Source organism: Ambystoma mexicanum, chromosome 12 (genome assembly GCF_040938575.1).
Source record: "Ambystoma mexicanum isolate Mex_15411 chromosome 12, UKY_AmexF1_1, whole genome shotgun sequence".
Lineage (NCBI taxonomy): Eukaryota > Metazoa > Chordata > Amphibia > Caudata > Ambystomatidae > Ambystoma > Ambystoma mexicanum.
The window spans coordinates 598,097,367-598,111,249 of NC_090936.1; the positions used below are offsets into that span (position 1 = coordinate 598,097,367).

A 13,883-nucleotide genomic window follows, 5' to 3' on the forward strand; every position below is an offset into this window, starting at 1 on the left:
AACAGAGCAATCCATTTCCAAGGAGCTGAATACATACAGGGCAAAATCTCCATCTCCAAACCTACACGAACATTAAGGTCCAGGAACGACATTTACCTCGAACCGAAACAATACACAAAACACACATTCGGGGGAATCAGCATTCTCCTGTGTAGCAGTGGGACTTTGGAACTCGCTCCCAAAGGAAATATGAATAACAGATCACCTAAAATTCAGAAAACTTAAAAACATGGCTCTTTAACAGAGGCGTAACCAGGATTGTCCAACAAGTGGGGCCTGAAGCTAATGTAGCTGGACCCACCGCAGTGGCATTAACATCTGTAAATGCCCATGCAGCGCTGCCGAGTGGGTATTTACAGATTTTGAGTGGGTCTTGCCCGCTCAGGCCCTACCCTGACTATGCCTCTACTCTTTAACTCTCCAAGCTAAAGAGGAAACACCAGCAAAGGAAAACCACCAGCACAACAGAATAGAAACCCCGAAACAGGACCACCCAAAGAAATAAAGCATGCGACTGAAAAACACCATAGATTAAAACTAACCTGCAGAAAGAAAGACTCAGGCGACCGCCGACTAACCCTCCTAAAAACTCTCCAATACCCTGCATACCCACCCTCCAAAACTGAAAAGACCGGACACATACCTCTACCACATAAAACAAAAACCACTGGAAACTATACTGATGCTCCACAACACCCAGCAGGTCTCCAAACCAAACACACGTACATCACCCCTATACAACCTCATACCAAACACACCAACTAAAAACAAACCAGCATACAGTGACCGTTTTTCCCGAACTGAAGCTACCAACAGCACATCAAGGCTCTCTTGCACCTTTCCCTCTGTATCCCACTGACTAACCGCTCCCAACCCACTTCCTTTTCAGATCCGCCAGAGAGCTCGGAGGCCATGAACATGACAGTGCTGCACAGTACAAATCCCAATCGCATAACAATACTAGAAGACAGACCATAAAGTAGCATCCAAAACTGAAAGGGACATGGAGAAAGAGGGGGCAATAGTGGTGGCCTAATGAAATGAAGGAGAAGCTGGTAACAAGGAGAAACACCTTACCTTCTCTGTAGCATACTGGCAGCGCTGAAGGTCATGGGTCCCGTCCGGCAAAATTTCAGGTTCTACGATTGGAACCAATCCATTCTATGGGGAGAAATCAAAGTGATCGTGAGCCACCATGGGGAGAAGGGCAAGGTTGCTGTTGCATCCAGTAGATATGGGGCAAAAGAGACTTTTGGAGGACAGAGACAGAGAATGGATGGAACATAAATACAAAGAAAGAAGTACATGCAAGACAGAGGAGTTACTTGGGTATGTGGACAAGTGGATACAGAAGCACATTAGAATGACTCATTTCTCAGTGGAAGCCATCACAAATTGACAAGCTCATTCAAAATATCATAAACATGTTTGCAAATAGAGAAAAGAAATATATGAGGCAGAATAAATGGGGTTTTTAGAGAAGGGAAGAATCAGTAACCCATGTAACCTGTGTAACACATTCTCTTCCGTGGAGAACCAGGTTGCCAGAGTTCAATTCCGGCCTCCTAAATTGAGTGAACTGTGTGATCTTGGTGAAATCACTTCACCTCCTTGTATCTCAATTCCATTCACTGAGAAAATTGAATGGTCCTAGAAATCAGTCTTAAACACCATACAAAGTAAACCATCCAAAGGCTAAACCACTATACAAAGTAAAACTGGACAGCAAGGAGGCAGAGAGTTGGGGCGCATCTGCACCCCCTTGCTGCCCCCATCTCAGACATAGGCTTGTCTCTTTCGAGTAACGCACACTGTTTTACGCTGCAAGGGCTCTTCCCCACTCCCACAAGAGGACTGCCTATTTTTTCATTTTTATTTCGTGTTTCTAGGTTGACCTTTTCCCTGTGCTTGTTTGCTTACTGTGCCTGTTTTTCCACTGCACTGTGTACGCAAGCCACTTTTATTTTTTTCTCCCTGTGTACTTTGATACGTCTTCTGCTGCATTACTGCTAGCTCCGCGTTTGGAAGGTCTGCCCAACCTCGGCCGGAGTGTGCTGATCTACGGATTTTCAGCAATGCCCCAGTATCAGCAACGCACTTTGGCCCCTGCTGGCTGATTGGCCCAATCTTCTGCTCGGGTGAAATAACGCTCCGAATATTAGATTTCATCTTTGCTGCGTGTGTCCATTCCTTGCGATTCACCACATATAAACATTAAAAGGAAGGTAAACAAAAACTTGAATGCCGAGGTGCTGAACTCATTCAATTCCTAATGGGGAAACAACATAATTGAAATTGTTGCTCTTATATGCTGCATACATATTAATGGAGGTCCTAAATTAAGAAAGAAACCGACTACAAAAAAGATCGATTTAGCAAGACTGCTTTGTGACCACATGGAGCAGTCTTTCTAAAACAAACTGTCACTGCCCTGCTGCACGAGAGTGCGCGCAGCGGCGGACAGGCACTCCAGGACCCGAAAGCGGCTTCAAGGAAGAGGAGGTAAGTTTGTGTGTTAGGCGTTTGTGTTGGATTGGGGCTAGAGGGATGGGGGGGTCTTGGGTGGGGAGTGGGGTTGCGGGGGCAGAGGGAGGAGGGTTCAGGGGATGACCCCCTCCGATTTTAGGTTCATCCCGCCAGAGGGAGTGGGGGTTGGAAATGTGGTTTTTCACTTTTTTATAGGTCGCTTAAAATCAGCCTAAAAGAATCGATCTTTTAGTTAGGCGACCTATGAATATCACATAGAACCATCCAAACCTGTCCTCCCTGCCTACCACATTCTCTCCTGGTATCTTTCTGAGGTTGCTTTATCAAGCAAGTACATCATCCATTGCGCTATATAGGTCCGGTCAGTGATAGTTCTATGCAGTCTTCTCAGAGCTAGTAGCTTAATAGAAGTTGTAAATGTGCTCCTCATTTAATAAAAAGGTCTTCACCAAGTTTGCCTTCAGCTGCTTGATATATAGGCAATATGTGCATCCTCACAACTGTTCCTTGCACTGAAGTCCTGTTAAAAACAAGTATTGGCAAAGCCAGTAGTTTGGGCTTGTGTATAGGTATTAGATAGGCATTTGCCAGTGTGGCGGGTTAGAAGAAGAACACAGACTGATTTGCCATATCACTGTAGTGGTTTATTAAAAGAAAAGGGAAAACTAACTTCCTATATTACAGGTGTTCTCTATCTACTAAACAAAGGTGCTCGTCAGTCATCAGTGAAAGGCCCAAATCAGATTCAGTCCACTGTCTAAAACTAATCTACCCTACCACTATTAGAACTAAGACACAGGAGAATTACACCCTTCTCCTGTATGGTGGGTTTTCCTCAAGATCAGTTCAATATCGGATTTTTAAGTAGCTTCTTAGCAACCACTTTCATCCAATCATGCAGTGAGTTCAGAAACTGGATTCTTCCAGGTTTCAATCGTATCCTTCACTGGCAAGCTCTTTTTTAATTCTCTTCTCCTTTCAATACCTTATCTTGACTGGGACGAGTATGTACGTTCCAGTAACGATTCTCACTCTCTTCAGGTATTTTCAATACTTTATCTTGCCTGGGAAGAGTTTGAGCATTCTAAAAATGAATCTCACTCGCTTCAGTTTGACAAAGTTCCTGTTTCGGATTCCCGTCTCCCGTTTTCCGCGTTACCTTTATTCTGTGGAGATAACATCACCAGGGTCAACAGACTGATTTTCTCCTCGTGTCAGAATGGCTTCTTGCCTCTTCAGGACTGTCAAAACCCGCTTCTGTGCTCGCTTTACTCTGCAAAACCTCTGCAAATGTGGCATTGGTGTTGTTCATAGACCTACCGGTCGACCACATGCGGCTAGCGGTCATGTCACCACTTTTCCTTCGCTTTGATTCAGGATGCTCTTGGTGCGCCCTCCCTTCACCTCGATGTTCTGCACTTCTTCCATTTCCCAACATGTTAGGTTGGCGGCTTCACTCAGCTCTCTTTATTGCGCAGGACGCGGAGCTTCCCGAATTCCTTCAGCAGATCTTGGCCAGCTGATTTCCAACTCCTGGACTCTCTCATATCCCAGGGCACTGTCTTTCAGTTTTATGACTTCTTCATGGGGCTTCCACGGTACCTTACCGAAGTCCTTTTCTTTTGGACTCATACTCGGTATGTTTCCAATGTTCTTCTTCGTCACAGTTTCCTTTCAAAGACACCAATGATGCATTGACCCCAATGATGCATTGGTTGACAATAACAAATGTTGATCTGTTTTTCATGTCTTTCTTCATATGATGAACATTCTCTCTGGAAGATTAAGGGGTACTTTTGGGTGCCACTGCCTTAGGAGTTACAAGGACTCATAAGGCAGAGGATAAAAACAGAGCTATACTCTCATCTCGGATTGAAATTAATCCTGTCTGGAAGACCCCAGGAAAACCATCAAAAAGTACACAGGGGAGTCACATGTGGTAAAATTGGGCTTTCCGCCCAACACCCTTGCACTCATCATTTTCTAGCAGTTGCCATTTTATTGCCAAAGAGTGCCATTATGGCAGTCCCTTGCAAATGCTTGTCCGGTTCCAACACAAAAACGAAAACGAATGGCTTTTTATATCCGGGGAACGGAAAACAAAAGAGCCACTATTACTGCAACATTGCCAGTACTCTCCTGCAACTGATCTATTACTCGCCCTTCAACAAGTTTGCCGTTATCATTTTGTTAAAGGTTCAAACAAGTCTTCTAATTAACACACAGGCATGCGAGAGCCAATGCGCAGAGCAGTTCAGACCGATTGAGAGGGAAGGAAGTTCCCATTGGCTGCTGTGTTTGGAAGCACCACCCTTTGCCCCTTGCCCACCAACCGACGCTCACCTGCTGACAGATGCTGGCGTAACGCGCCAGAACGTTTGCATTTTCCTGGATGGCCAGCTGCGAGGGGCAGGTATCAGAGATCTTCAGCACGCAACGCCACTTGGCAAAGTCAGCGCCGTCCTTCTTGTACTGCGCACAGCGTTCCGCCAACCCATCAAGGCCTTTGAGCGACGAGACACAGAGCAAATATGGGAGAGAGTTAGGTTTGGCATTAATAACTCATACAGATCTTTTCACTCCAATACATATTGTTTTTAATCACAGGCAAATGCCAAACTATGGGTATTCTCAGAACCATGTTCTAAAATAAGGATGAAGGTGTAGGAGAAGCATTCGCTCTGAGGATTATATCAAGTGAGGTGGGGGATATTTTACTATTCCTTGAGAAGCTTCCCCCGTGCCAACCCCGTTAGTATGCCCAGAAAAGTGGCCTATATTCGGATAGAATCAGGAAAGAAGCCTTGCGCGCGGCACACATGTTTTGGGAGTTAACCTCACCAACTAAAAGTTCACTAGTTGTATTAAAAGTTAGACATTTAGTACAGAGTTGCATTTAGGTTGATCTCAATGCAACCATCCATTGGAATTTTGCTGCAGCTTTAATATTCCAGCGGGTGAAAAGTGTCACTCACCACAGTCCCTGGCAGGAAGTGCTGCACGGACGATCCCTAATCCTGGTCTTCACTCATTTTCCTCACTTTAAAAGATTTTACCAGCCTTCCTGCGTTTCTTTAGCTCACATTGAGTGAGCAGTGATTAGAACTAAGACCAGCTAGAGTTTTCTCACAAAACTAAAATCAGAGTTTGAGGGAAGACTAGCCCACTATCAAGGGTCAATGACACCCTAAATACACCAGCTATTTGAATTGCCCCCTTTCAAAATGATGATGTAATGAGGTGGCTCACTGGAGGCATGAAGAGTGCCAAAGGGACTCCCCAAGATGGTGTTGACATTACGCAAGGGTGGAATCAATATAAAGAAGCAAGCAATAACGGACTAGAGAGCTCACATTGCGGAACCCAGCAGAACGCAAGTCCTGCTCAGGAGATTCAAACCGGGAGGACCAGAGATGTGGAGAAGCTGGTCCTCCAGGCGGAGGCTGCCAAGAATGGGAAACCACTACAACGTCCCAGGAGCTGGCTGAGAGCCAACTCACCAAAAGGAAGAAGCAATTGAGGTGGCGGTGCGACTGCAGAAAGGTGGACTGTGGGGTCTGGAAACAGTGCAGAGACCGCCTGCCGTCAAGCCGCGCAGGTGTCAAATCGCAGAGGAAGGAACTTGCGACCCCGATAGAGAACAAGGTACCGGGAACGATGGGAGGGGTCCGGGAGGCCAAACCAGGATGGCACAGCTCTATACAGACAAAGGACTAACAGAAAGAAACCAATGTGAGGGTAAGAATAGTGGTGCAAAGGAGAGGGGAAAATGTGGAGGAGGTGGCACTGTGACAAATTGACTTCTTCCCTGCAGGAGTACACGGGTAAGTAGAGGCTGGTGTGAGGCTCCTCCTGTTGTGAATGGGTGTGCCATTTGATTCATGTTCCCAGGACAGCTGCCCCTGGAGAGGCTGTCTCTATGGTTAGGGTGTTCACTGCCCTCACAAAAGTAACAAAGAGGGGCAACCCCCAAGGTGACAGTCTTGCTAGTAGGACCAAGAACAGTCCATCTGGAGAATACGCATAACCCGTCCATACCTGAACTGGGCTCACGGGGCCGACACATGTTTGATATTAACCTGATGTGGCTTGGATAATTATTTAGAGATGCAGGCTACCATACCCTAAACTGAGGTATGGCTTATATTTACAATTTAACAACCAACCAGGACAGCACTCTCATAGTTATGTCGTTTTTGGAACAGGGGTGCACATTAAATGCAGCCGCTGCAGCTATCAAGAGGACACTTGTGACCTGGACTTGCTCAGTACTAGAGGGGAGCAGGCGCTGCAGATCAGGGTAATGATGCAGCATGGAATAGGCACATGCCATGCGTTTGGCATGGAGTTTATGAAGAAGGGATCAGATTAGCAGACTACGCTTTCTGAGAAGGAATTACCTGCATACTTTTATTAACTCAATACAAATCAAAAAAGCTAGGGCTTCTACACCTTGCCCTCTTGGCATGTGGTCATTCCTCACAGGCACCAAACAGAGGGATGTACAGAAGGAACAGAAAATGCAGCGGCCATCTAAAGAAGAGGCGTAGACAGGGTAGGCCCTGAGCGGGCAAGGTGCACCCAATATCTGTAAATGCCCACTCAGGAATACTGTGTGGGCATTCACGGGTGTTAATATCACTGTGGTAGGCCCGACTTCATTGGCTTCAGGCCCAACATGTTAGACAATTCTAGCTACGCCTCTGATCTGAAGGCAGAATGATTACAAGAACTATCTGAGCATAAGAACAATAATGAGTAAAAAATAAAAGGAGAGAACCTTCGAAGTGTGAAAACTCAGATCCAGAATGAAGTAAGCCTGATCATTCTAAGGCGTTAAGGAGGACAAGAAGAAAGGGGGGGGGAGAACAGAAGGGAAAACAGTTTCAGGGAGTTGTGTTGTGGTGTCGATAGGTCCTGCAAAGTGAGGATGTAAAAACTGAACAGGGTTTAGCTGTGATACTTCCCACTATATGGTTGGGATAGAGGCACAGAGGCACCCCAGCCAAGGTTCTGAAATGGTAGTAGTGGATGAGCAACCAAGGCTGGGACTCAATGGGGGTGATGCAGGCTGGTTCTTAGGTACAGTGAATCTCCAAGCCCCCAAAAAGGAATGTCTACACATTAGATTATGTGTTAGCCAAGTTGTTTTATTAAATAGATTGGGTCAAAGTTTCCCGAGTATTCATTTGAATATATTTATCTAAACCTAAACAGCCATGAAATCCTGATCAGCAAACAAGGTGACGGAGGGCATGAGCAAATAGTACCCAATTTCCCTCCAACAGGATGAAAGCAGCCCACCTGCCTCATTTCAATTCAATCTTGCGTAACATCGTGTTCAGCCTCCTACAGGAATCTAGCCTCCCTCCTCTACTTTTCATCTCCTCTTCAGCTATATGGCTTGTTTCGTTTTTTAAAGATGATCAACAAGTAATTAATGGGCTGCTACAACTGCAGATGACTGCAATAACACCTTTAAACATGAATTGTATTCAACAAAGCACCAACCGGACCTGGCCAAATACTTAACTCTGATAAACTGGATGACCAAAAACAGACTAACACACAATCGGAACAAATCAGAACCAATGGGTCTGCTCAGCCAAGACCCAACACTCCTTTATTTACTCTTGGCTGAAAGAGATTGGAATCTGCAGTTAGACTAACAAGAGGGTAAAAAGCTGTAGGATTACGATGGATAACTCCTTTTCGATGGGACCACAAGCACTGGCCGGGAACTTGTTCCCCCCGCAACCCCCACCCAACATCTATTTGATCAATCATGACTTATATGTTGTTCCCACGCAGTGCCCTTGCATGCATCATGCTGGCGTTATCCAAATACTCATAGGCCTTCCTGATTACCTTCTGAACCATGTGATGAATCTGGCGATGTCATCATTCCTTCCAGAGAAAGTCTCTCCTCATGTGGCAAGGGAAAGGCAGAAGCTACCTGATCCGAACCCCCGGGGTGGCTATCTGAGGGAAGACCACATTGAGGGAGACGACCCTTGTGGGGGTGGAAGGACGTAGCCAGATGAGACATGGGATCCCCCTTCATCTTTGACTGTCCCTACCACATGCTCCAACAACAATCCTGCCTCCCTTTTAAAACTACTTATATATTTAATTCGGGAATTAGTGAACCCTATATAGAGAACGGGAGAAAAAGGTACCCATCCACCCCTGAGAAGCATAAACTAATGATTTGTGAAACTACTAAACTATACTCATGTGATGTCCTCTCCTCCAAGTTTACCAGTCATAGTTCTGCTATGAAGGCTCAACTTAACCAAATAGCCAACTATAATTCCCCCCCCCTCCCCGACATTACTGAGACGAGGAAGGGGGATGTAGTAAGGAAGAAAACTAGAAGCGGGAAGCCAACGGCATGTTCTAGATTTTGGAGAAGATTAATAGGTCCTGGGAGATTCAAAAGCGGCACACCTGAACCCAGAAATAGACTTGCATTTCCTGACGCTGGTTGGGGCACGAGAGGAAGGCATACTGCAGGCCAGAGCGGAGGGGCTGCTGAGAGCGTTGCCCAGAGAAGTCAGGCAGGAGGTTTACAGTGCTAATGCCATAGGCCACAGGAGCTGGCAAGCAAAGGGAGAAACCAGACGGGAACCGAAGAGCTGTCGGGATTCACTCTCACCCAGCGAGCAGGCTGCAGTACAAATCGTGGAATGCGAAGGATGCCAAAGCCACCAACAAGGACTGGAAAGCCCAGAGAAAGGGTATGGGACACTGGGGAGCTTCAGGGTGGATGCCACATACTGTTAACATGTGAAGGAGACCTAAATAAGAAAGTTGTGACATTAAGTATTGCTGAGAAAGAAAGGGTCGTTGACCCAATGTGTGAATGTTTTAAGTAATTGGATCCGAAAGAAATCAGTTAATGGAGAAACTGTAAATCTGAAATTTAGAAGCAAATACTGAATCACCTGAAAAAGCCCTGCTAGGGGAATAAACAAGCACTGGAGGAAAAGAGGAAAGTCATCTACATACTGTTGTTGAACTGTTGTGTTAATTGTAAAAGGCCCTGGCAGGAGAGTAAACCAGGCACTGAAATAAAGGGGAGAAACCATACCCCTTTGGAGTGTGTTAAACTGTTGTGTCAAGTATAAAAAGCCCTGGCCAGAGAGTGAACCAGGCACTGGAAGAAAAGGGGAAAATCATATTCCTTTTGGAGTGTGAACTGAATATAAAAAGGTCCTGGCAGGAGAGTATAGCAGGCACCGTAGAGAAAAGTGAGTATCCATACCCCTTTGGAGTGTGTTAAGAAGATGTAAGGCCTTGTAGGGAATTACCGGCGCCAGACTTGCCAGAATTACTGGGGCATTACAGCCCCGGTGGTCCCGTAATTCCGGCACCGGCATTCCGTTACTCCCCATTCCCGTGGAGTCAGGAATGGGGGCCACGAAAACACCTGCACCATGCAGTAATGGTGCCGTTGTTTCCACATCCATCTGCGGCCGGTGGCGTTACACCGGCCAGGTCAGACCTGGCGGGTGTAACACCACACGGCCAGAGAACTCGTAGGTAGCCGGTCTGGAAAACAGTGCTGGTACGGTTTTACCAGCACCGTTAAATCCAGACCGGCTAACTTGTAATGAGGACTATAGTGTCTTGAACTGTGGAAGTCTCAATGGGAAGAACCATACTCCTTTGAAGTGTGAACATCTTTGAACTGTATAATTGGAAGAGAATCTCAAGGGAAGAGTCATCCCCCTTCAGACTGTGGAATATGTTTAAATAACATTGAAGGAAACCAAAGAAATCTTGGGGAAGGGAGGACCACTTTTACATGGAGCTTTGTTGATTTTCTTTTTCTGCACTTTAAGAACTTTGTGTTTGAAACCTTTGAAAGAAGCTGAAAGTGTTCAGCTGAAAGACATTCACACTGTCATATTATATTGCGTTTACTGTGCGAGGATCAGCTTACCATTTTGGACTCAGGGCGGTAAACTCATTTTGTTTGGAAGTTCAGAGACATACATAGAGTTAGGGATAGGTAGGATTTCCCCAATTCCCTATTTTCTTTTATTAATAAAAGTTTATAACCAATCCCATAATGCCACGGTGTCCGAGTGTTACTCTTGATCCCTCACAACCACCTCCAGAGAGTACAAAATACTACAGTAAGACTCCTTCTGTAACTGTAAAGAAGTGAACACACCCCCCTAACCCTTCTGGCCCAGCACCGTTTTCCTGTGAAATGCGAGGTTCAATTCAAAACACACTGCATTGCCCATCAGGTCTACAGCAAAGTACTAGAAGTAATTGTGGAGAGTTTCCCCCTATGTTCTGGGCAAGACGCTACAATGAAGCCGGGCTGCCTTAGAGATGGTTCTCTAGTAGTAAAAGAAACCTATAAAGAGAGACCACTTTCACCGGGTTTTTATAGCACCTTTTATCGTTTCCTTAATACATTATAATGTAACCACATATTACAACATTCCGGATAATGAAGCTAGGCTTCAGCATGCCAATTTATTTGTGTACATTTGCAGCATGTCCAAACATGAAAACTTCAAACAAACAAATACTTAATCTCACCAAATTATCCACCAATATTAGACTCCCAATCTATGGTGGTCGTCAACGAATGATCCTATGAGGCCCCTCAATGTATTATGCCATCACGAGATGGCCACTAGCCTCTGGAACACCACCCCCAGACAAATGTACATAGAGGAGGACCATGTTACTTTTGGAAACTGTTGAAATCCTGTCTCATTTTCAATCCATAAGAAAGAATATAGGACAAGGGAAAGCACACATGAAGCCGATACATCTACAGAATACTCGGCACACCCTAGCAGCATTTATCAACTCGGTGACCTCTAATACTGGATAACAGACATAACGGCAGACATCTCACCCATATCAGTTGGAAATCAAATTTTCCCTCTGGCTCTGAATGAGAAGCAACCTAAGATATCAAACAAATAAGCATGAATGCCGTTTTGCACTCCTTATTCGACTGGTTGATCAACAATACACACCACAACGGCTAGGACACCATCCCTCAACATGGAAGTGAACCTCTCTGCACTGACCAACATGAACCAAAGTCCTTCCCAGCTGTCAGTTAAATTATCAAGCACTAGTATCTGTAAACAAGATTAAATCAGCAGGAAAACATTGGTACTGCTTATTCAAAAGGTTGGGGGGAACAAGATGCGGCACTGCGCGCCTTGATGATACCAAACTTGGACATCCCACAAACTGGTCATTTGCCATGAACCGGACACTCTACCCGACTTTCATCAAAAGCAAACCCATCCAGATCCTAAATAAAGGACAGACAATCACTGTTCAACTGATGGATCAACAATGCACAGCACACACTGGACCATATGGAAAGCAAATGCAACAATTCACAGTAACTGCAAGGATGCAGTGAGGAACCTGTGAGCTACTGAACTTCCTTTCCACCTTAGAATGTATACATCGAACAGCTAAGACATAACCCTGCAGTGGCTTGCCTGCTTACATAGCACGCCGCAACATTCTCACTGCTCATATCTGTTCTAATATTCCACTAGGTTACCTCCACACACCTACCGATTCTCATAGGGCGAACCCAGTTACCACACAGCAAAGCATAAGACCTAAGGCCCATATGGCGACACAAACTGCACATATCCTTCTCAACAGGACTAGAATCCCACGCCACTCAGAAAAGCAGGAATGTAGGAATCTTCAGGCATCACTTGAGAATTCACACCTTGCCGTGCCCTCTGATCCCACTAACCCTCACGCACCCCCTCTCTTGCAGAACTAAGCACTAAGAGGCCCCCAAAATGGCAGAAGATGCCTTATACAGGATCCAGTTTACATTAGCTAAAGAAAGTGCATTTTCCTTATGAGGAAAATGCACTTGAATGAGCTCCTGTTACAAGACTATTCCACTTCCAAGCACTCATTTTTAAATGGATATTCCATTTTGACTACCTCAGCTCATAAAAAATATTCCACTTCCACTGACTAGTGTGGTGGGAACATGTCACTTGAAGAGTTCCCCATAATATTCTATGTAGAAGAGTTCCCATAATAGGAATATGCCACGTATAACATTTTGATGTAATATAGAAATGTTATTCTTCTAAGCATTTCTTATTATATTTCACTTCAAAGAGCCTTTGTCACAGGGACATTGCACTCCAAAGAGCTCTTCTTATATTTTACTTTTAAGATCTTATTTTAAATATTCTACTTTGAAGAACCCTGTGAAACAAACTATTCAATGTCTATTACAGTTCTAAGAGCTCCTCCAGTAATTCTGTTAAACCAGACCATATTATTGAAATCTTCCATTTTGAAGATCTGTTCCTAGCGTTCCACCTTTAAGAGTTGCAGGAATACTGCACTTCCAAACAGTCCTTTTCAAAGAATATTCTACTTTGAATTGTTCATGTTATGGGAATACCAAACCTCTAAATGTATTGGCTAATATTCCACTTCTAAATTCTCCTTTCATATGAATATTCCATATCTAAGTGATCATTTGTGTAAGAGCTCCCAATATAGGATTACAAGCACTTTTCCGAATGTATGTTTCAGGAACCTTTTCATTCCCTTCCTTTTTCAGAGACCATGTTCTCAGAATGAATTGGGGAAACTTCTCACCTTGTGTTGTCGTCTCACCATCAGTCCCAGCCAGAGCTGCTGTGCCTTTATCCACCTGTGAAGGAGTAGAAACAAATATAATCATATAATTGAAATCAGTGTACAACGTGTGTTCTAAAATAACTGGTAGCTTTTAGAACTGCACCAGGGAATGGTGTAGAATTGCCGGTGTTACCCCCAAATTGTTCAAATAAAAATGGTCATATAGACCATTTGACCTAATTCGGGTAATTTGATTTAACTGAAAGCCAGCATACTGAATATGAGGAGCACAGGTTGCGGGGTTGTCCCCCGCGGCCCATGTTCGCTATTATGGGTTTCAGGGGTGTTCCCCGCTTCCTTGACAATGGAAGCGGGGGGACTCCAAAAAAATAAAGAACGCGAGCAAAAAAAGAAAAGGGGACCCTGCAGCCTCAGATCCGACCCACATTAGAGGGACGGAACTGATGCTGCAGGGGTATGGGTGAAAGCGGCTGCGGCGGCCAGTGAAAAGGTAATTAAGGGGGTTTGATTTAGGGGTAAAATCAGGGTTGTTTTGCTGAAATAAAAACAGAATCGTGGCAAAATCTACTACGGTCAATTCCGCCACGATTCTTTTGACTTTGGTAAATCAACCCAAATCTAAATTGCTAGCTGTGGGAGTGGGATCACACAGTCTCTAATACTCCCAGCTCTCCTTAAGACAGGGGCTGAATGGTAGATTCTTGATTTTGGGGAATGTCGATTTTTGCTCTGCAAGTCCAATTAGGAGCTCATTT

General features: G+C 44.9%; 1 protein-coding gene across 2 annotated transcripts in view; it reads right to left on the reverse strand.

The window, feature by feature from the left end:
* Positions 1–13,883, reverse strand: part of ALDOB (aldolase, fructose-bisphosphate B) — a 54,319-nt gene that overhangs the window by 11,433 nt on the left and 29,003 nt on the right. For both annotated transcript variants that reach the window (XM_069628984.1, XM_069628985.1), the window contains exons 4-6: positions 13,126–13,180; positions 4,831–4,991; positions 1,078–1,161 (exon numbers count right to left, since the gene is read on the reverse strand). In XM_069628984.1, coding sequence (XP_069485085.1) covers positions 1,078–1,161; positions 4,831–4,991; positions 13,126–13,180 — 300 coding nt within the window. The remainder of the gene's footprint in view (positions 1–1,077; positions 1,162–4,830; positions 4,992–13,125; positions 13,181–13,883) is intronic.